Source organism: Coregonus lavaretus, assembly GCF_964263955.1.
Source record: "Coregonus lavaretus genome assembly, chromosome: 15".
Lineage (NCBI taxonomy): Eukaryota > Metazoa > Chordata > Actinopteri > Salmoniformes > Salmonidae > Coregonus > Coregonus lavaretus.
Window position 1 is genome coordinate 4,018,777 of NC_140002.1, and position 20,364 is coordinate 4,039,140.

Consider the following 20,364-nt stretch of genomic DNA (forward strand, 5'->3'; position numbering starts at 1 on the left):
ATAAATAACATAAATAAATAAATACTTGCTCACATTAAAAAAGAACATTCCTTAAAAAATGATCAACATTATGTAACGTTATAGGCCTACATTGATTTAAAAATGTATAAAGAACTAGCGTACTTCATACTTTTTCAAAAACGAAAGAGCAATCTATAATAGGATTTCTCTTCAAAATATAATTAGTAATCAAACAATATGATCTTCATTCTAAAATTGCTGCCTTCTTATGGGCTCATATGCCCCAGATAGCGACATGCTAAAGCCAGAAGTATGTTAGTTTAATCTGGACTGACCAAAATAGTGATACATGTAATGCTGCCCATCCGAAAGAACACACACTTGTTATTTACAGGTATTCCTGGTATTAATCCTTCCCATCATTGCATTGGGATAGTGTCAGTTCAATATTATCTACATTGGCCAAATCTGATTACAGTATCTTGTAGATAAGACACCTACAGTACACACAACAGCAATGTTGGCTGAATTGAATTGGAGCAGGCCAGGGCAGGGCCTTGCTCTGGTCTCAGTCCCCCATGCAGGTGAACAGAGCACCTGTCCTCAGTGCATTAGATCTCGTGTGGCAGGCTGAATGCCTCTCCCAGCAGTAGAAAGAGGAGCCAGGTAGGCCAGTGACACAGCGCTTCCATCTGATCCTGGCCACCTCTCCTCCAGTTCCTCAGACAGTGAATAATTGAGCAGCATGGTGGCAGGCATCCATTACCACGTTGGCATGTCCTTATTCATTATATAGATTAAAACAGGCAAGGTCTTTTCTCACCACTGGACCTGTTGAGTGAGTGAGTGAGAGAGAGAGAGAGAGAGAGAGAGAGAGAGAGAGAGAGAGAGAGAGAGAGAGAGAGAGAGAGAGAGAGAGAGAGAGAGAGAGAAAGAGAATATCTTTATATACTGTACAGTAGGCCTATATTTTTATAGGAAGTCAGACTCCTCAAAACTTCCCTTTATAGTAACATTGCCCAGCTGGGCTACAAAGATGTTCAGAGATGGGAAACAAACTATGTCATTTATTATTCCATTCAAGATGTTACCCTGAATTAAGTATAATGTCCTTCTCTCTCTTGCTCACATGAACTCTTATTCTTTGACTTCTTAATAACAATATGCATAATTCAGTGGTCATTGTGGTGGTTTGTTGGCTTGTCATCTGTGCATTCCCATTCTGAAGATTGCATCTGACATGTTTTATGGATTTGTTTGTGTCGAGATGTGACAGCAGCACTCATCTCCCTAGCCCGTGTACAGCTCCAAAGGTTTCCTCCACCAAATGACCATCCAATTGTTGTCTGTCTGTACTCTCCCGGTCTGTCTCCACTTTGGGCTCTGTGGCGCGTGCATGTAGAGTGCTCATCGCCTGGGCGACAGGGGATGTGAGGACGACGAGTGGCTGTGGTTGGTGGTTGACATTTCATCCCACGGGTAACCCAACAGTGCTTGCATTAAATCAAATAGACTCTGAGTGTTTTCACTTCACTTCACTTCCTAAAGTAAGGAATGTTCATGCATTATTCATCAACATTTGAATATGTCAAAGTCACTGAAGCCAATTTAAGTTCCTCTCCGTGTTGGAATTCTGTTTTGGTGGGTGGGATGGGTGCCATGGCAGAAGCCCACCTGAGAATGACCCTGTTTTCTCATCATCATAAAAATACAACTATGTGCCGATACACCCCCGCCCACATGTATTTGGACATGAAGCTGTATATATATATATATATATATACACACACTGCTCAAAAAAATAAAGGGAACACTAAAATAACACATCCTAGATCTGAATGAATGAAATAATCTTATTAAATACTTTTTTCTTTACATAGTTGAATGTGCTGACAACAAAATCACACAAAAATTATCAATGGAAATCAAATTTATCAACCCATGGAGGTCTGGATTTGGAGTCACCCTCAAAATTAAAGTGGAAAACCACACTACAGGCTGATACAACTTTGATGTAATGTCCTTAAAACAAGTCAAAATGAGGCTCAGTAGTGTGTGTGGCCTCCACGTGCCTGTATGACCTCCCTACAACGCCTGGGCATGCTCCTGATGAGGTGGTGGATGGTCTCCTGAGCGATCTCCTCCCAGACCTGGACTAAATCATCCGCCAACTCCTGGACAGTCTGTGGTGCAACGTGGCGTTGGTGGATGGAGCGAGACATGATGTCCCAGATGTACTCAATTGGATTCAGGTCTGGGGAACGGGCGGGCCAGTCCATAGCATCAATGCCTTCTTCTTGCAAGAACTGCTGACACACTCCAGCCACATGAGGTCTAGCATTGTCTTGCATTAGGAGGAACCCAGGGCCAACCGCACCAGCATATGGTCTCACAAGGGGTCTGAGGATCTCATCTCGGTACCTGATGGCAGTCAGGCTACCTCTGGCGAGCACATGGAGGGCTGTGCGGCCCCCCAAAGAAATGCCACCCCACACCATGACTGACCCACCGCCAAACCGGTCATGCTGGAGGATGTTGCAGGCAGCAGAACGTTCTCCACGGCGTCTCCAGACTCTGTCACATGTGCTCAGTGTGAACCTGCTTTCATCTGTGAAGAGCACAGGGCGCCAGTGGCGAATTTGCCAATCTTGGTGTTCTCTGGCAAATGCCAAACGTCCTGCACGGTGTTGGGCTGTAAGCACAACCCCCACCTGTGGACGTCGGGCCCTCATACCACCCTCATGGAGTCTGTTTCTGACCGTTTGAGCAGACACATGCACATTTGTGGCCTGCTGGAGGTCATTTTGCAGGACTCTGGCAGTGCTCCTCCTGCTCCTCCTTGCACAAAGGCGGAGGTAGCGGTCCTGCTGCTGGGTTGTTGCCCTCCTACGGCCTCCTCCACGTCTCCTGATGTACTGGCCTGTCTCCTGGTAGCGCCTCCATGCTCTGGACACTACGCTGACAGACACAGCAAACCTTCTTGCCACAGATTGCATTGATGTGCCATCCTGGATGAGCTGCACTACCTGAGCCACTTGTGTGGGTTGTAGACTCTGTCTCATAATACCACTAGAGTGAACGCACCGCCAGCATTCAAAAGTGACCAAAACATCAGCCAGGAAGCATAGGAACTGAGAAGTGGTCTGTGGTCACCACCTGCAGAACCACTCCTTTATTGGGGGTGTCTTGCTAATTGCCTATAATTTCCACCTGTTGTCTATTCCATTTGCACAACAGCATGTGAAATGTATTGTCAATCAGTGTTGCTTCCTAAGTGGACAGTTTGATTTCACAGAAGTGTGATTGACTTGGAGTTACATTGTGTTGTTTAAGTGTTCCCTTTATTTTTTTGAGCAGTGTATATCTTTTTTGGTTCTACACTCCAGCATTTTGGATTTGAGATTAAATGTTTCATATGAGGTAACAGTACAGAATGTCACCTTTTATTTGAGGGTATCTTCATAAATCTGATTTACCGTTAAGAAATGAAAGCACTTCATTTATCTAGTCCCCCCCCCCATTTGAAGACGTCATAAGTATTTGGACAAATTTCACTTAGTGTATTAAAGTAGTAAAAAGTAAGTATTTAGTACCATATTTCTTGCACACAATGACTACATCAAGCTTGTAACTCTACAAACTTATTGGATGCATTTACAGCTTGCTTTGGTTGTGTTTCGGATGATGTTTTCTCCAATAGGAAGTGAATAATGTATTGTTTCATTTTGGAGTCACTTTTGTTTGTCAACACTTCTACATGAATGTGGACACTACCATGATTATGGATAATCATGAATGATGATGGGGGGAAAAGTTAGCAGGCCAATACTAAAGGAATGACGACACAGGTTTTGAAGGTAATATTCTTTTGGAATGTTCCCCCACAGAGGTTGAAATTTCAATCTATTTCTTGTATCATTTTTTAAGTTTTTTTTTTACTTGTGTCTAATTCAAATTGTTTCTTTTAATTATTTTGTATTTTGTTCCTCTTCCAATCACCCCATTCCTCCATCTTTATTGGTAAAAGCAAACATGCTAGTGAGTTAGAAATCCATTTTACAAACAGAATAAATCAAAAATACATCCACATCCCACAAATATAAACAGTAACAAATCCAAAAATGATTCTTCCAATAAATGGTTTCCATTTTCCACTACGATGTCACAGTCCCATCCACAAGGCAGTACAAACAAGGGGAGAACATTCTCAAAGCAATTTCTGAAATCTCACTTTGACATGTCATATTCTTGCCAATATATCTGTCCTTTACTGAAGTTTTCAAGCGAAGGACTGTTCATAAAAGCACATAGCAAACAAGTGTGAGGATACCGTGCAGTGAAAAAGGACAAGGTCTAATTCTCTGGCCTTTGCCTTCTAGAGTCTTACGGTCATCCCTTTCTCACATTTCAAAAGGGCTTTTTATTTATCTTCAAAACTAAATATATTGTGACCTGATATAAGTGTCATGCTGATATCTGTTAGACGGTAACGCCAAGCCTCACGGAGATAAGGCAGAGAGGAGTGAAAGAGTAAGCCTCCTACTTGCCCCATTTCTCTAATCTACTAACTCTTCCAATAGGACTGCAAAATGAACAGGGGTCAAGATCTCGTAGGGGCTACAGCAACGTACCTGTTTTTTTTGCACTCACATTTAATTCAATGGTTTAGTGTCCAGCTAGAGGGAGACCCTGGCCAAATATGAAAGCATAACATGCTATAGGGTTCAATATATATACTTCAGCAGCTATACACATTTTCATTTTTCCCCTCTCTTGAAGAAATGTAAATACCGTATGTAAGGACAAATAATACAAATAACTTTTTTCATCAAGTATACGCCTTCACAAGAGGGTGTTACTTTGCACATTTCAGAGCCACCAACATAATGTTTCTTGACTTGCAGGGAGTCCTCACTCATTAACACCAAGTGCCTCGCTTACATCGAATGGATTAACTGCTGCCGAATAATGCTACTGTAAAATAAGATCAGAAACTGTGCATGGAGAAATGTTCAATCTGTTACAAATGGCTGGTTACTTGTCAGGTCGCAAAACCATGCAGCTAAATCCTGGCAGAGATGAGCTGGTAAGAATGTGTTGTTATGTGAAGTGACGCCACAAGGTTTGGTTTAACACAAACCTACCTTAAGTAGGGATATTAAGTACTCTTGCTTGAAAATAAAATGGGACCTCTTTTCCTGAAACAATTTCAACACTCATTCAAATGACAAACTGAAAAAATATCAAAGTAATTCCTATTGCAAGAAAAATCACAAATCTCATAAAAATGCAGCCTTCTGCTGATTATTTAAGGCAAAATTATATATAAAACCAAATGCTCAGTATACATTCAAACACCATTGTCTACAGATCTCCAACACTTTTGACAATAGATGACTAGATCCTCATCCAAAGATGTCTTTGGTCTCAGAAGACAGAGATGATGACTTGGAAAAAGAGAAAATAGAGTTGTTACCATCTCAAAAGTGCGTAACATTAGTCCTGGTGTTCATAAAGTGGCACCACACATTTAGTCGACAACAAAATACTCAGGGGAATATCAAGCGTCTCTTGGAATCCAAGATGGAGGCTGCATCTAATTTACATTTCAACAGGGGACGCTGATGCCTTCTGTAAACATAGCGATCTCTGCTGTAGACAGACTGTGAGATCTGTGACAGCGTAGCCATCCCTGGTCTGTGGACCTTGAGCCTCGTAATTATAGACAACATCAGTCAAAGAGAGGATGAAACCATAGCTTAAATATGTATAAAAATACCTCTTCACAGTAGTCATAAATGTTTTACTGATATTATCTGGTAACCACATCGAAACATACATCTATTTATAACAGTTTAGATATTTATCTCAGCAAAAGTGAGATTTTAATAATTATTCAGATGTTTCAAGAGAAAACAGTCTGCCCTTTCAAGCTTCACACGCATCATTAAAGTATAGACTTTGTATCATATTAGTCCTTAATTCTTCAGTCTCAAAATACTGGAAGTTGGTCTAAAAAAAACCTAAAGAAGTGATTTCCGTCAAATCAACTTGAATTAGTTAAAAAAATATATCAAAGTCCTTCCCACGAAAAAGCGTGACGTTCGTATTGCCTTCATCGCCTCCATGAACGAGACTCATACTCGTCATCCTCATCGTCGTCTTCCTCTTCCTCCATGAGCAGGTAGGAGCTGACTTCCTCCTGGAGGAATCAAATGAAATAAGTCATTAGATCAAGCAGTTCATTGAAAGATGATTTATTAACATGGTTTTCCAAAATGCTACAATAACAGAAAATGAATGGGGAGAGATGTATAGTAACGTACCGCATTGACCTCTTCCTTCGAGTCCTCCTCCTCAGGTTCTGTGGACACGGATGGTGTCTTCGGCTTGTACCATGAAATCTGTAGAACGCGACCTTTGAACTTTGCTCCTTGGTTTGCTGCCTATAACATGTGAAAATGATCATGAATGGCTAAATTCAATTAAAACTTATGAAAAACTTGCTGGGTTATAAAGGCATTAAAACGTTACTGTGTGTATGTCATCTGTAGAACATACATTCTCTGCTTCGCTCCGGGTCTTGAACGTCATGACAACACTGGTAGCATCCTGATCGCGGAGCTCCTCTATCTCACCAAATCTCTGTGACAAAGACGAGAATACACAAAACCGCCGTAAATACCAGCAGAAATTCCTTTACACATCTCTTTGGTGGAAGCACTGTTTTTACTACTATAATGATTCATGCTTTGTACCACTGGATGACATCGAGCTCAGACTTTTCACAGTTAAAATAAGACGTTTTGGGGAAATCATACGACTAGCTGGATGTCATAAGGGTGTGTTTCCTTACCACAAAGTGAGGCATAAGCTCCTCCTTCTCTTCTGGTGTGACTCCCAAGATGGCGATGGCTCGGGGCCTGTGGTCCACCACCATGTGATTTCCCCCTCCTCTGACTCCTCCTCTGTGTCCCCGTCCCCTGCCCCTTCCTCGGCCCCTGCCCCTGACGGCTGCTGCATCGTCCACCTTCCCCCGCCCGGTCGGTATCAGGCCCAACCGGGTGGCCTGGGGGGGGAACACGGTCAACAGGGTAATCAGATCCACAGCTAACTTCCATTCCTCAACAACATTCAGCACGAGGTGCCAGCTGACACTATAAGGAGATGCCACAGATCCACATGTGGAACCAAGACATGTGTCACCAGACCCCAAACCAAGGTGGTGGAGATGGTGTCACCTGACATGTCCTCACCAAACAGTGCCAGGCAGCAGCGTCAGCATCCAGGAAGAAAATGTAGTGCTACTGAGAACCAGTGTCCCCACAGGCCTGGTATCCATCTTTAATGAGTTCAAGGGAACATGTACCAGCAGACTGACTGTGGTGGCCCTGATGGCTTGGAGCAGAGCGCCAACACTCCTCCTCCTCACCACTCCTCCTCCTCCTAATTGTCATCCCTCCAGTTTCTTACAAGGAACACCATCTCAAACTTTAATGACATCAGATGCATCAATGTAGGATCTGTGTTTGGTTAGGATTCGTTAGTGGGTGTCCTCTGGGCTTGGTAAGTGCCTGCAGTTTAATGTGCAGAAGAGGGGTAAAGCCATGCATATTTCATGGTGGCTAATTTAAGCACACCAGGCTGGAAAAGCCATGCAGAGGGCTGTTGTTAACAAAAACAAGTTTCTTGTTTACAGCCTGATCCTCTGACACAGAGGACGACATAATGTGACTAGCAACAGACAGCTGTGAGGCCAAGGCATATGTTAACATCCAAGGTGATACCTTTCTGCTCACTTCAGACCATTCTTGTAAAGGTTGCATATCCGACAGTACACGTGTTCTGGAGATGTTCAGGCGGCCACACCTCCTTCAGTATGCCAGAACACCGCCACAATCCATACATGGTCATTAGCGCTAGAGAGAGGACTTCCCAAAGTATGGACGCCCTGTGTACCCACCTCAACCTGCAGCTGACCCAGTCTCCTCTTCAGGTCGGTCGTGTCCTCTCCAGAACTCATCTTCTTGTGGAAATCAAGCTCTGCGTCCAGAAGCTCCTTTTGTGCCTGAGGGAGAGCACCATTGATATTATTTTGGGATTTCCACAATGCATAGAAATAAAATGAATACTCCCAGTTGGTATTAGACAGAACGTTGTGGCTCTGCCCGCCTTCAGGTAAAAACAACCTGTGGTTACCCCACTGGCTCACAACATTTTCAAACGCAAATGTTCTTGTTGTCTGCTTGTTTTATTCAATTACAAAACTACATTTAAGAAAAGTACAACATGTCTATAGATTACTTTTCAACATTGCCTGCTCCGGAGCGTTCTCACTACTTAGAAAAACGTAATATTGTAGGGCTTCCCTCATGCCCCTTTTCATGACAGCGCTAGCAGCCACGTCAGGGCTCTTCTGGCAGGCTCCATTTTCATACGTGGGAGCATTGTGAACCGTAGGTCGGGATGTTTGACCTGGTTACATGTATATTGAACACCACATCAGCTTTGTCATGTTTTGTAGAACTAAAAATTAACAACAAAGTTGGCTCTTTTACAATGGGGGTCAATAGGAAATAATGATTGTGAGCGTGGTCAATGGGAATTCCTTCTTATGACGTGAATATCAACTCAGAGTACAGAACAGGCTTGGAGCCTCTAAAGCTCCATTTCCATTGGACCTTTGAAGACAACCCAGGTTGGGCTGGCTTTGGTGGGCTAGCTCAAATTGTGTTTCCACTGCCTCCAGAAATGTGAAATGTCATCTTGCTAGGTAGCCAATATGTAACTATGCAGCTGGCTTCGCTAATATTGCTAGCTATCTAATTCATCCTCACCATGCTGTAACTAACGTTACCCCATACTCCTGCCAGGGCCAGCCAGACTCAGAGCCATGTAGTTAACTTGTTGATGCTAGCTAGCTAGCTAGCTAGCAAAACGGTTAGTGTCATCGCTAGCATAACAGGCTAGCTAGCTAGCGTTTGATATGTTGCTGCTAGCTTTCAATATGAACTGGCCGGCTAAAATTCCTGCTAGCTCACGTTAGCTAGCTAGGTTTTTTCAACTCTGATTTGCTAGCTAACGTTTGGTAGCTAGCATTAGAGGGCTGACTGTTCTCATAAAAGTTTATTCTGTAGTGCAAAAATGAATGAGGATCCAGCTATGGTGGTAATTTGTGTCATGTCTGACTACTGCAGTACTGCTTGTCCATGTGCTAGTTAACAGCAACAAGCCCAGATGAGCTAGCTAAATGTGTCAGCATCCAGCAGTGATTAGCTGGTGGTTGCATAGTAACTGGCTGGCACCAGTTGTGAATCTGGGCTGCGCTGGCCCAGGTTTCCCTCGACCCAGCTCGAATTTGAGAATTCAAATCGAGCGTAGCTCGAATTTGCCCCTAATTTTAAGTGCCAGTGGAAGCGGGGCTTAACCCTGGCAATTTGACTGGTAAATTCATGGGTACTCACATTCGCAATGGCTGCCTGGTATTGTGATGCAATAATTTCCATGGTAATGTAGAATGTTAATTCAAATTATGTTAACTGATTTGGTGCATGCAATGGAATGTATTTTTTGTAATGTCAGTTGAGTTGATTCAACAAATCACAGCACAGATTGATGGGTACACTTCCTGCTTTTACTTCCTGCCTTGCTCCTATGGGTACACTCACAATGGCCACCAGTCTACCCATTATGCCATCATCGACTTGAATGGGGACGCCCTTTCTATTCAGTCTATTTCTATGGCATGCACTACATTGACTAATTAAATAAATAAAAAATGTCTGCGCTACCTCTGTAAAGTAATATGGCCCCATATCATATGGTAGGTAGACTTACGTCTGTCTTCGTCTTGGATTGAGCCGTGTTGGCTGTGGAGAGGGAGGCTGGGTTCATCTCGTTCTGGAGCTGGGAGATCTTGTCGGTCAGATCCTTCAGAGTCTTCATAATGTTGGCCCTCTCCTCTGGCTTCAATGTGGCCCTGTTCTTTTCAAGTCTGTTGATCAGAGCCTATAGGAGGGAGGACATGAGATTAACCAATGTTAGATGAGCAGGGTATCCAGGACAACACCCAGGGTCTCTTGGTCTAGAGGTGTACTTGTTTTGATAGTGAAAGGACAACGCAATGATGATCACAGCATGTGGTTAAAGTGCAACTCTAACATGGAAGGTGGGGATGGTGGCATCTTTTAAATTATTAACTATATGTAGTATAAGCAACCATCTTACCTTCTGACATTCAATCTGCTTCTCCAGCATCTCCTGCTTCTTTTTCCTCATGTCCTGCTGCAACTTCAATGTCTCCTGAAACAACAACAAACCAAACAATTGTTTATAGTGTCATTTTGACTTGTGTATAAAAGGTAATGAAAGACTATGGAAATCATTCAAAATACAGACGGCAAAAATGACTTGCCTGCTTCTTTTTCAAGACCTCCTGTGCTTCAAGTGCTCTGGCAGTTTTACCAAGTGACTTGGACGCTCCCTTGGGGACTGTGGAGCTGTAGGGTCCCTTCTGAAGGGCCACAGAGGTAGAGAAGAGTGCCTACGACAGGAAGAGACAGACAGACCCTTTGATTACTATCAATCCACTCTCTTTACCATCATACAACACCATGGTGTAGCCCTGCATAGGGGCACACTCAGACCATAGGAGCTGACGGCTTACCGCTGCAGGGTCTGCGCTGGGGTGCAGGGCGTCCAGTTTGCCCCCGGCCACAGCCCCAACACCAAGGCCATGTTTGGTCACCGTCTTATTATTCAGCACATAGGCCCCGGGACTGTGCTGCTTGATCACCTGCTGATTTATAGATACATAAGAGTCAAGAGAGAATGGTGATCATGTCTAACCTGGAACATAGAACTTCGCCGTTCCAAATCAAAACTGCTGTTTGAATGAATATAAATGCTTGGCCAACTAAAAAGGTTTTAGCTGTTGTTAGAAGGGCTCTGTCCACCTTGTGAACATTGGGGTGCTGCTGCCCCATGGCAGAGCTCTGTCCGTGTCCGTCCGCCTGGCCCATGCCCTGTCCCTGCTGCTGGGTGTTGGTCTCACGGTGCCAGTACACTCGGATGAAGCGGTTGTTGAGCACCGCCTCAGTGCTGGAGATGGCCTGCCGTGCCTCCTCGTTGGCTGTGTACTGGATCAGAGCTGCCTCGGGGTCGCCACCAAACACCACCTATTGGAGGAGACATGTCAGAAAGTAGTGAAGAAGGCCAGAAGGTTTGTCCTTGATCACATTTTAGTCATTTAGCAGACGCTCTTATCCAGAGCGACTTACAGTTAGAGAGTGCATATATTTATTTTTTCATACTGGCCCCCCGTGGGAATCGAACCCACAACCCTGGCGTTGCAAACGCCATGCTCTACCAACTGAGCTACACGGGGCCCACGGGGCCTCATAAGTAAACTGTATGTAGACGCCCTAACATTTATTGATCTAAATAGAACCCTTTGTTTAGTGGTACAAATGGTTTCAAGGAATTGTCAGATATCTTACCTGAATATTTACGATGGTACCAAACTTGCTAAAGTGCTCATTCAATTTGGTGATGTTGTTGAGATCTCGGGGGATTTTGCGAACTTCAAGCTTAGTATTGACGTAGTGATTCTTCTTGGGGAAGCCCCCGTGTTGGGGCTTGTTGTTGGGGAAGGTGAGTTGGTTGTTGGCCTGGTAGTTGGGTCTGGAAGATAATGACACACAGACATGAGTGACAAGGCAGAGGAGCCAATGACAATGCTCTGAGGTCAGAGGTGGTCTATCGTGAAGCAGAGTTGGGGTTAAGTGACAAGTCATCTAAATTCAGGACATTAGTTGCACTCCTACAGAGGAAATGTCAAATAAAATAAAAAACTGCGATTGACCTGGAATCGAGCCCAACTCTGCAGTGGAGGGTGGATACTGTGTGTGTTCTTACTTGTCCATCCAGGTTGTTTTGGGCGGTGGACCCTCTGTGGGCCCCAGGGGCCTCTTCCTACTCTCCTGCTCTGTGCTGCTGTAGCATGACACACTGCTGGGGACACTGGCCACCGCCGGCTCTGTCTGGATCACTATGTTAGCCGCTGGGACAGGAGAAACACAACGTCAGTCATAATGACAGCTAGAATCTGGACCGCTGTGTCTGGATGACACTGAGGATATGTTTAGTCTGGGTTCATACACATTTTGACAGATGGAATTGTGACTTTACACCAAATTTCCATGACCAACAATTGGCAGCGTCTATGTACGTATAAAAAAAGTAAGCATGAATGTGGTATGGACACTGGAAAGCTGCTCTCTGAACCCATGCACCATCTCCTGTCGTTGTGCAAGGCACTTAAACCCCCCCCCACCACAAAGTAGAATACCGGTTAGGCAACTCTATAAAAAAAGTGTATGGTCAACCCTCAGTCTGGAGAGCTACTGGGTGTGCAGGCTTTTGATCCAGCCCTGCTCAAACACATCAGAGCCAGTTTAACAAGGTTCGGTCGAGCAGCTAATTTCTAAAATGTGGTTTGTTAAAGGGGGACTGGAATAAAAGCATGCACACCCAGTAGTTCTCCTGGAGGATGGTTGACCACCCTTGATGTAAAACATTGCAACCAAATACGTTTTATATCCCTTTGAAATAATTAGCTCATTCAACAATATCAAAGATTAAATGGCTATGTTTGTAGGGCTGGGCGATATGGAAAAATATAATATTACAATTATTGACATTTGACGGTATTGTATGTTTATGAATAATAAATGTTCCAAATATGCTTTGAGTATCTCATGACCCTAGGGTGGCAACACATAAATTATAAGTGATTTCCATGGGGCTTTCTCCACCTATACTGTTCAATCCAACTCCAAACAAAAATAATTTCCTGCATTTACATCAACTTCTGCATGCATTTCCTGCACTTTTATTTTCATTTCCACGCAGCATGATGGTCTGTCGCTGTTACACGTGGTCTGCGGTTGTGAGGCCGGTTGGAAGTACTGCCAAATTCTCGAAAACGACATTGGAGGCAGCGTATGGTAGAGAAATTAACATTCAATTATCTGACAAGAGCTCTGGTGGACATTCCTGCAGACAGCATGCCAATTGCACACTCCCTCAAAACTTGAGACATCCGTGGCATTGTGTTGTGTGACAAAACAGCACATTTTTAAGTGGCCTTTTATTGTCCCCAGCACAGGGTGCACCTTTGTAATGATCATGCTTCTTGATATGCCACACCTGTCAGGTGGATGGATTATCTTGGCAAATGAGAAATGCTCATTAACAGGAATGTAAACAAATTTGTGCACAAAATTTGAGAGAAATAAGCTTTTTGTGCATACGGAACATTTCTGGGATTTCAGCTCATGAAACATGGGACCAGCACTTTACATGTTGCGTTTCTATTTTTGTTCAATTTAAATGTATTGAACATTAATTAACTTCCCAAGTTTATCATAAGACATGAACAGAATGCATCAGTGATTCGCATTTCCTGCAACTCTCTGAAGAGGCAAGGAGAATGCCCTTCGGTACATGTGCAGTGCACGCATCTACCACTTTCTGTAGCTATTAGCGATGACGCTAGCTAATGAAAACAGTCTTCTGGTTGATAGAAAGGCTTTCCCAAAAACCTTCAATTAAATGTTAACTACAAACTTCAGGATATATTTGCATAATTCCACAAGGCCCTATGCTTACCTGGCAGAATTATATAATGATTATTTTAATCAATCCAGTGGGTATTTGTTTTGCAAACTCAACCATCACATGCACACTACAGAAAACACTGATAAACAACACCCTCTTGGCTAGGTGCACAATTCCCAGACTTCAAAAGTGGTCTCCTGATGCGATTTAAGCATTTTTGTGGACTTACAACATCCAATTTAGTTTTGGGAACATTTAAATGGAATCAGGCAAAAAATAAAACAGATTTTATAGCGCCCTAAATATGGAAGTCCTCATGTGTACTATGGGTTAGGATCAGACAGAAAGCCCAACCTAAACCACCAAAGTAAGACCCACATGTGATACCTCTGGATCCCTGTCCATCCCCGGAGGTGAGGCCGATCAGGTTGGGCCTCTGGGTCTGGATGCGGGGGATGAACTGCCTGTACTGGGGCCGGCCAGTTGCTGTCATGCCTGGAGACTCTGGGTTGTAGCCCTCTGGGTCGTAATTATCTGGCAACACAAGGGAGAAGACACAGACATCATTAGAAGAACTCAAACAATGTTTTACACAGTGGAGAGTGAGATTACCCAAACAGGCCTATCCATCATAACACCTACTTTAACTGTATGGCTACACTACAACTACATGGAAGGGAGGAAAAGTACAGTGCTAGTATAGAACTCAATATTATACAGTCTGCTTTTGCTATATAATATGCAATGGCTTGGGACTAAACTAGAGCAACTAAAAATAACATTTCAGTTGAGAGTAGTGAAATGCACTGCATTTTAATTTCCTCTCTTATGTGGGCAGGATTACTAAAATAGAGTTTTTGCACTCATCTAATGTGCAGCTTACAGCAACAGCGGACTTTAGTTCATAAACAGTGCACCCCTCTGGTCAAAATATGCTACTGCACCCTAAAGAAACAACTAGATCATGCAGGCCAGGCAGTAGCATAAAAACAAAACTAACACCTCCACACAAAAAGGAAATCATTCCCAACACGTGAATGAACCATGTGACCATAAATACTTTAAGACAATAGCATTTCTATGTCCTTCCTCACTTACTACAGTCGAACTGAACAATACCATTTGGTTCACATGGATTTGAAAGGCAGTGTATGTCAATGAAAATAAACTGACAAAAACGTGAACAATATGGGAGCTTTGCTCATAAAAGTACCACTTTGCCAAGCTTATTGAGAAAAAGCATAGCCGCTTACATTCTGACTGAGAATATTGGGGGTGTAGAGAGAGAGAAGAGGAGGAAGGAGGAGGTGGTGGAGGAAGAGGAGGTGGAGGAAGAGGAGGAGGTCCCACTCCAGGCGGTCCCAGAGAGGAGGCGGAACTCGTCCCTGAGTGGTTGGGAGTTTCTATCCCACTGGTAGGTATTAACGGGGGCCCTAAGAGAGATACAATTCCAAGCTGAACCCAGCAAATAATAGACACTGGCCATTTACTTAATAAACTCCTAAACAGAATAGGCTAAGTAAAGTACTCCAGACATGCACATTAAGTATAGGGTGAGTACCAGTGAGGGTAAGACAACAAAGACAGTGGTTTCCCTGAGGTGCGTTTCTACGCAGCACAACAAACAGTCCTTAAACATTGCTATTTCACCATGGAACAGGCAAGCCTTGAACAAATGGAAACAGCTTTATACTCATTGACGCTAAACACACATCCATGCATCCTAAAATGACCCATAGAAACTGACAGAGGACTCGTCTTTCTATCTGTGCCATTGTAGTGTCTGTGACAGCATGGGCAGCGCCACGGAGGAAACAACCCATAGGAATCCCCACCCAGTTGACTACTTTGACTGCTTTATAAACGGCGGAAGCATGGTGGAAGCACTCAATGGCAATGTCCACGCTAAAAGGGGTCATATCCATGATGAGTCCTCTCTCTCTATGCTCTCACCACATCAGGAACTAAAGCTAGGGCCCTGGGATTTTCCTAATCATGTGGCCTGACCAGGAAAAACTCTTGGCCCTACTTATAGCTTTAGCCTGTGTCAAACACTGACTGGTGAGCATTCCGAGGTCAGGAGTGAGGGCCTAATTGGAGACATGGTAACATCACTCACCAGGAGGAGGCATAGGGAAGATGCCCGGTGGAGGCGGCTGGCCGTGGGGGGGCATGGGCATCCTGATGGCCGGGGGCGGCTGGCCGTGGGGGGGCATGGCCATCCTGATGGCCGGGGGCGGCTGGCCGTGGGGGGGCATGGCCATCCTGATGGCCGGGGGCGGCTGGCCGTGGGGGGGCATGGCCATCCGGGCCGGTGGTGGCATGCCAGGTGGGGGAAACGGGATCATGGCGGGCAGCGTGACGTCGTCCACGATCAGAGGATCATTGCCATGGTCAAAGGGACAGAGGTCACCACGCACACAGAAACCTTTCTCTGTGGAAGACAGGAAAAAAGATTGATCAAAATTCCATTAAAAAAAATATGAATTGCATTCTTAATGTAAATGCACTCAGCAAGATCCTTGCCAATAATAGCTTTTTTAAAATTAATATACAAATTATATCAGCCCAAATGAGATTATCGGTTTGGCAACCTTGACAATTTTTGTTTACAGTTCCTGACAAGATCCAGGCTGGAGAGAGAAATCTCATTGGTGGGGTGGAGTGAAAAATATCTCATTGCTGTTGAGACTGTTGGATGAATAGAAACAGTGTCCCTCAGGGGAAGGATGTTCAACCAGGGTCATAAATGCTGCTTTAAACCAGGCAAACCCCTTACTGAGGGTTGGAATATCACACAACCTACTGCATTTAATCCACAAATGAACACAATTGACTGGTATTTTACTAAATATTTATACAATCTGACTAGGGTAGACCTAAGCTTAACGGTCAAGAGATATGAATCCTAAAGCACACAATGATTAGAAGGCCATATGAGGCCACCTGCTTCAATATTCAATATCCTTTTACAAGTTATTGCATGTACATACATTACATTAGAACTTATTTTGGTTATCAGGAAGATAGTCTTGTGCCTTTCATTCACAAAAAAAGATAAAGCTGTTTAGCTACATAACAAAAACAGGTTGTTCTTGTAAAAGAGAATAAGTCCTCAATGACTTACAAAAATAGAACCCAGATCTTGCTGCTAGATGTACAGCAAAGCTGGGAGGAATCAGTAACATCTCATCCCATAATATAGACCTAAGACCAGAGTGAAATTAGATCATTTTAGTTAGCCCTTACCGTCGTAGTCACGGCAGCGGTGCTTGACTGAAGTGCCCTTGTTGAACGGCTTGCCCTCCCTGTGATTAGAGTAGTAATTAGACCAGCTCTCTGTAGTGCTGTCGGGCAGGTGAGCGGGCGCTACCACGGTAACAGAGTTGGGGACGGCTTGGCCCCCGGAGGAGGGAAACGGGTGCTGCTGGGGGGTTGGTAGGAGTGGGGGAGGGTGCTGGTGCTGTTGTTGGGTTACCAGGGACCCAGAGGTAGAGTTGAAACTCTCGGGCTCCTTCCTCTCCACTTCAAACTTTGACCTGTAATCTGTTTAACATACACAGACAGACACACAGAAAAGCTTGAACCCAAAGGTCACAAAATGCAACAATATTTCACATAACCCAGGAGAAAATACCCCTATTATGAGACATGCACACCACAGAGGGCATTTAAGGATCCCCACCAGTAAGTCCAATCAATACACCAATTTATTTTTGTCTGTTCTTAGCAAAGATTTGTTTTCAACCTTTCAGGTTAACATTTAAAGTAAAGCAGATTTGTCCATGCCCGCGCCCCTGTGAGTCTCACCTCTCCCTCGGCTGTGCTCCTTGTCCCTGCCACGGCTCCCACTTCGGCTGCGGCTCCTGCTGCGACTGTAGCTGCGCCCACGAGAGTTGCCTCCGCGCCGGTCATGCCTTTCCCGGTGGGAATCTGTGCTTTTACCGTGGCGGTCCATGTCACGCCGCTTGCGGTCGTCTCGTCTGCGGTCATCACGTCCCCTGTGTGGTCAGGCGATCAAGGCATGTTGGTTGGTCATTTAGCAGCACTTTCTATACAGCACCGAACTCAAGGTGTTTCCTGTTTTTGTGGTAATCTGTACTATTGATGTGACTAGCATTTCAACAACAATAACTAAATTGTGTGTCAAAGGCGCAGTCCATTAGACTCAAGGGCCTAATCAAACTAACATCTTGACCCCAGAGAGCTTCATCACTGTCAAGAGGAAGCCACTTGAGAACACCAGGAAAATAATAGCAAACATATAGATTCCAGTCTCACCTTGAATCGTTGAAGTCAGAGCGGCTTCTCAGTGGACTTCTCCGCCTCCTGTTATCCCCCCTTTCCTCGTCTACATTTTCAGCCTTAAGAAAACAACAATAGTTAGCTAGCTAAATCCCCATCATCAAAGACTGCGACATAATACGACAGAGGAAGCTTAAAAAAGCCCTTACCTCCACAGCCTCCTGTTTTAGCACGGGGAGTTTGGGCTCCTCTTTGGGAACTTCCTTAGCAGGTGGATTCCCCAAGTAGTTTTTGGTGGTCAAACATTCAAAGAGCTTATCAACAAAACCAGTGGTCTCTGCAATAGGGAAAGCATCGAGGCATAAGACTTTTATAAACATTTCTCTCAAATTATTTCATACTATCAGTCAGTCAACTACATGTTTACACAATGAAAATACTAATGTTAGTCGGTGAGATGCAAATCAACACTGACGTTAAGGGGTTATGTTGCCTACCTTTTTGTAAGAAGACATCCAGTTGATCTGCACAAAGTGCTTTCAACTCTTTCTCAGGTTTGTCCTTCTTTACCAAAGCCACAACATAGTTGGCTAAAGCAGAGGGGTCGGCCTCACATCTGCAAAAGCAAACATTATCCATATTACTCAACAGGGTTTGCATGGTTCCCAACCAGGGGTACTAGGATCCCTGGGGGTACTTGGCCTATCCACAGGAGGTACTTGAGAAGACTCATGAGACCATAGGATACTGGTAAAATGCACATGAGGGGGGTACTCCGGGCAGAGCAAAGTTCAATTGGTGGTGCAGTAACCGAAAAAGGTTGGGAACCACTGCATTAGACAATATGTAGCTAGAATCATTCATTTGTAACCAAGAGAGTTGTAAGGACAGAAAGTTCGAGGTTTATAAGGCAGCAGGTTAGACACTAATCTCGTGCTACATAACACATCTGCTACAAATGACAACACACACGTAGTTACATCAACTTGGATGGCAGGCTTAACTGGCTAACTAGCTGGTTGGCTAAATGCTAGACGTCACTGCTAGCAGTGTCTATGGACGGGTAGCTCATCTAACTTAGCCACTACATTTATGACAGTCTACTCTAGTTTGGTTAATATCCTAAGTAGTTACCCATTCACCACAAGTCAAACTTGCTGTGCAGCCATTAATATAAATCATTCACCTTGAGTGGGACGATATTGATTGAGTTGAGCAAGCTAGCTGGTCAAGTTAACTACTGTATATAGCTACTTAATTAGTTAGCTAAATTAATTGCGCCAGCGACACCAAAACATATCTAAAATGTTATAATCAGATTAGTGTCTGCAATTTGCCCAACAAATCCGATATGCAAAATGTGTGATGCGTATAATTTATACAACAAACGTTACATTTGTATTATTATTGCCACATAAGCTAACGTTAGCGATGGCGTAGCTAGCGAGCTAACTCGTGCAAGCTAGCTAAATGTCATTTCAATTAATCATCACTCACATTGGCTCCAGGAGTTTTGCCAGCCACGACTTCAAAGCTTCCACATTTTCTATGATCATCGTGAAAACGACTTAACAATACTGACTATAAGTTCAAGGTGCGTTGTGATATTCCTACTTTCATCGTCTATAAATGTATATTAGGCTTAGCTAGGCCTTCACTAGTCACTTCACTTGCAGGTCGTACGAATTGCTTTACGTTCAAACACAGGCATAGCAACATAACTGGCAATGTCGTAAGCCGATCAGCTGGCCACACTAAACTCAGGGTTCCTTGCTATCTGGGATCCTTAGGACGTCCCTACCCCATTGAAGTTTACGTTTAACATTGTTAAGGTAAGGGTTAAGTTAGGGCAGGGTTAAGGTTAGGATTAAGTTAGGGCAGGGTTAAGGTTAGGGTTAAGTTAGGGCAGGGTTAAGATTTGGGTTTAGGGTAGGGACGTCTCAAGGATTCCCGATAGCGCTGACCCTGAGTTTAGGCTGTAACCAATCATCATGAAACTGTTTATCTTTGGTTTTGCAGCTCTATTTCAAAATTTTAATATTATTTGAACAAACTTAGTGGAGCCAGGCCAGGGTTGACTCTTGACTAAAATCTTATATTAACAAAATAATTTCACCCCTTTAAAAAATATAAAATTATAATCTATATATGTCTTTGCATTGATATTTGTGTGGAATATTCTGAGTGTGTTTTCGTACTCCAGAGAAAGTAGGCTGCTTCCTTCTGCTGTAAAAGAGGTTCATGGCTAGAAGGAATCCAGTTTTTGTCAAATTAATGTCAGATTTGACTTTTCGTAGCAGGTTAGGAGAAATTACGCAGAAGGTTAGGATAATTAACGTAGCCGGTTAGGATAATTAAGCTAAGGTTAGCTAAATGCAAAAAAAAATAATTGACGTTCATTTGACAAAAGCTTTATCCCTTCTAGCCATGACCGTGAAAGAGCCCCTCACTTATACTACATTTTCCAGAAGACTGCGCTGTGTGAATGAGCTGTCCCTTGCTGTAGATGTCAACAGCCAAGTGCCGAAGGTTTTCTTG

At 43.8% G+C, this 20,364-nt stretch overlaps 1 protein-coding gene across 4 annotated transcripts; it reads right to left on the reverse strand.

Moving 5' to 3' along the window:
- Positions 1–3,814: 3,814 nt before the first annotated feature.
- On the reverse strand, positions 3,815–19,519 carry LOC311142941 (RNA-binding protein 27-like). 4 transcript variants are annotated; one of them, XM_084178702.1, is made up of 21 exons: positions 19,324–19,481; positions 18,324–18,442; positions 18,036–18,163; positions 17,863–17,945; positions 17,392–17,582; positions 16,831–17,127; positions 15,701–16,015; positions 14,835–15,014; positions 13,969–14,115; positions 11,878–12,022; positions 11,460–11,643; positions 10,917–11,138; positions 10,628–10,756; positions 10,376–10,504; positions 10,189–10,263; positions 9,799–9,969; positions 7,925–8,029; positions 6,818–7,030; positions 6,523–6,606; positions 6,288–6,407; positions 3,815–6,163 (listed from the first exon to the last, which is right to left on the reverse strand). In XM_084178702.1, the coding sequence occupies exons 1-21, from the start codon at positions 19,380–19,382 to the stop codon at positions 6,077–6,079; spliced, it is 3,183 nt and encodes a 1,060-aa protein (XP_084034828.1). In that variant the 5' UTR covers positions 19,383–19,481; the 3' UTR covers positions 3,815–6,076. The 4 variants fall into 4 exon arrangements, with proteins under 4 accessions (XP_084034828.1, XP_084034827.1, XP_084034829.1 ...); XM_084178701.1 differs by having other exon boundaries at positions 10,628–10,759; XM_084178703.1 differs by lacking the exon at positions 14,835–15,014 and having other exon boundaries at positions 10,628–10,759; positions 19,324–19,519.
- Positions 19,520–20,364: the final 845 nt, after the last annotated feature.

Coding starts and splice junctions, on each gene's coding strand:
- LOC311142941 (XM_084178701.1), bottom strand. CDS start 19,382: ATGATCATAGAAAATGTGGAAGCTTTGAAGTCGTGGCTGGCAAAACTC. Junction 14,116..14,834: donor CCAATATTCTCAGTCAGAAT/GTAAGCGGCTAT, acceptor TTGTGTTGCCAG/ATAATTACGACCCAGAGGGC. Junction 8,030..9,798: donor AATCCAAGACGAAGACAGAC/GTAAGTCTACCT, acceptor GCTCTCCCTCAG/GCACAAAAGGAGCTTCTGGA.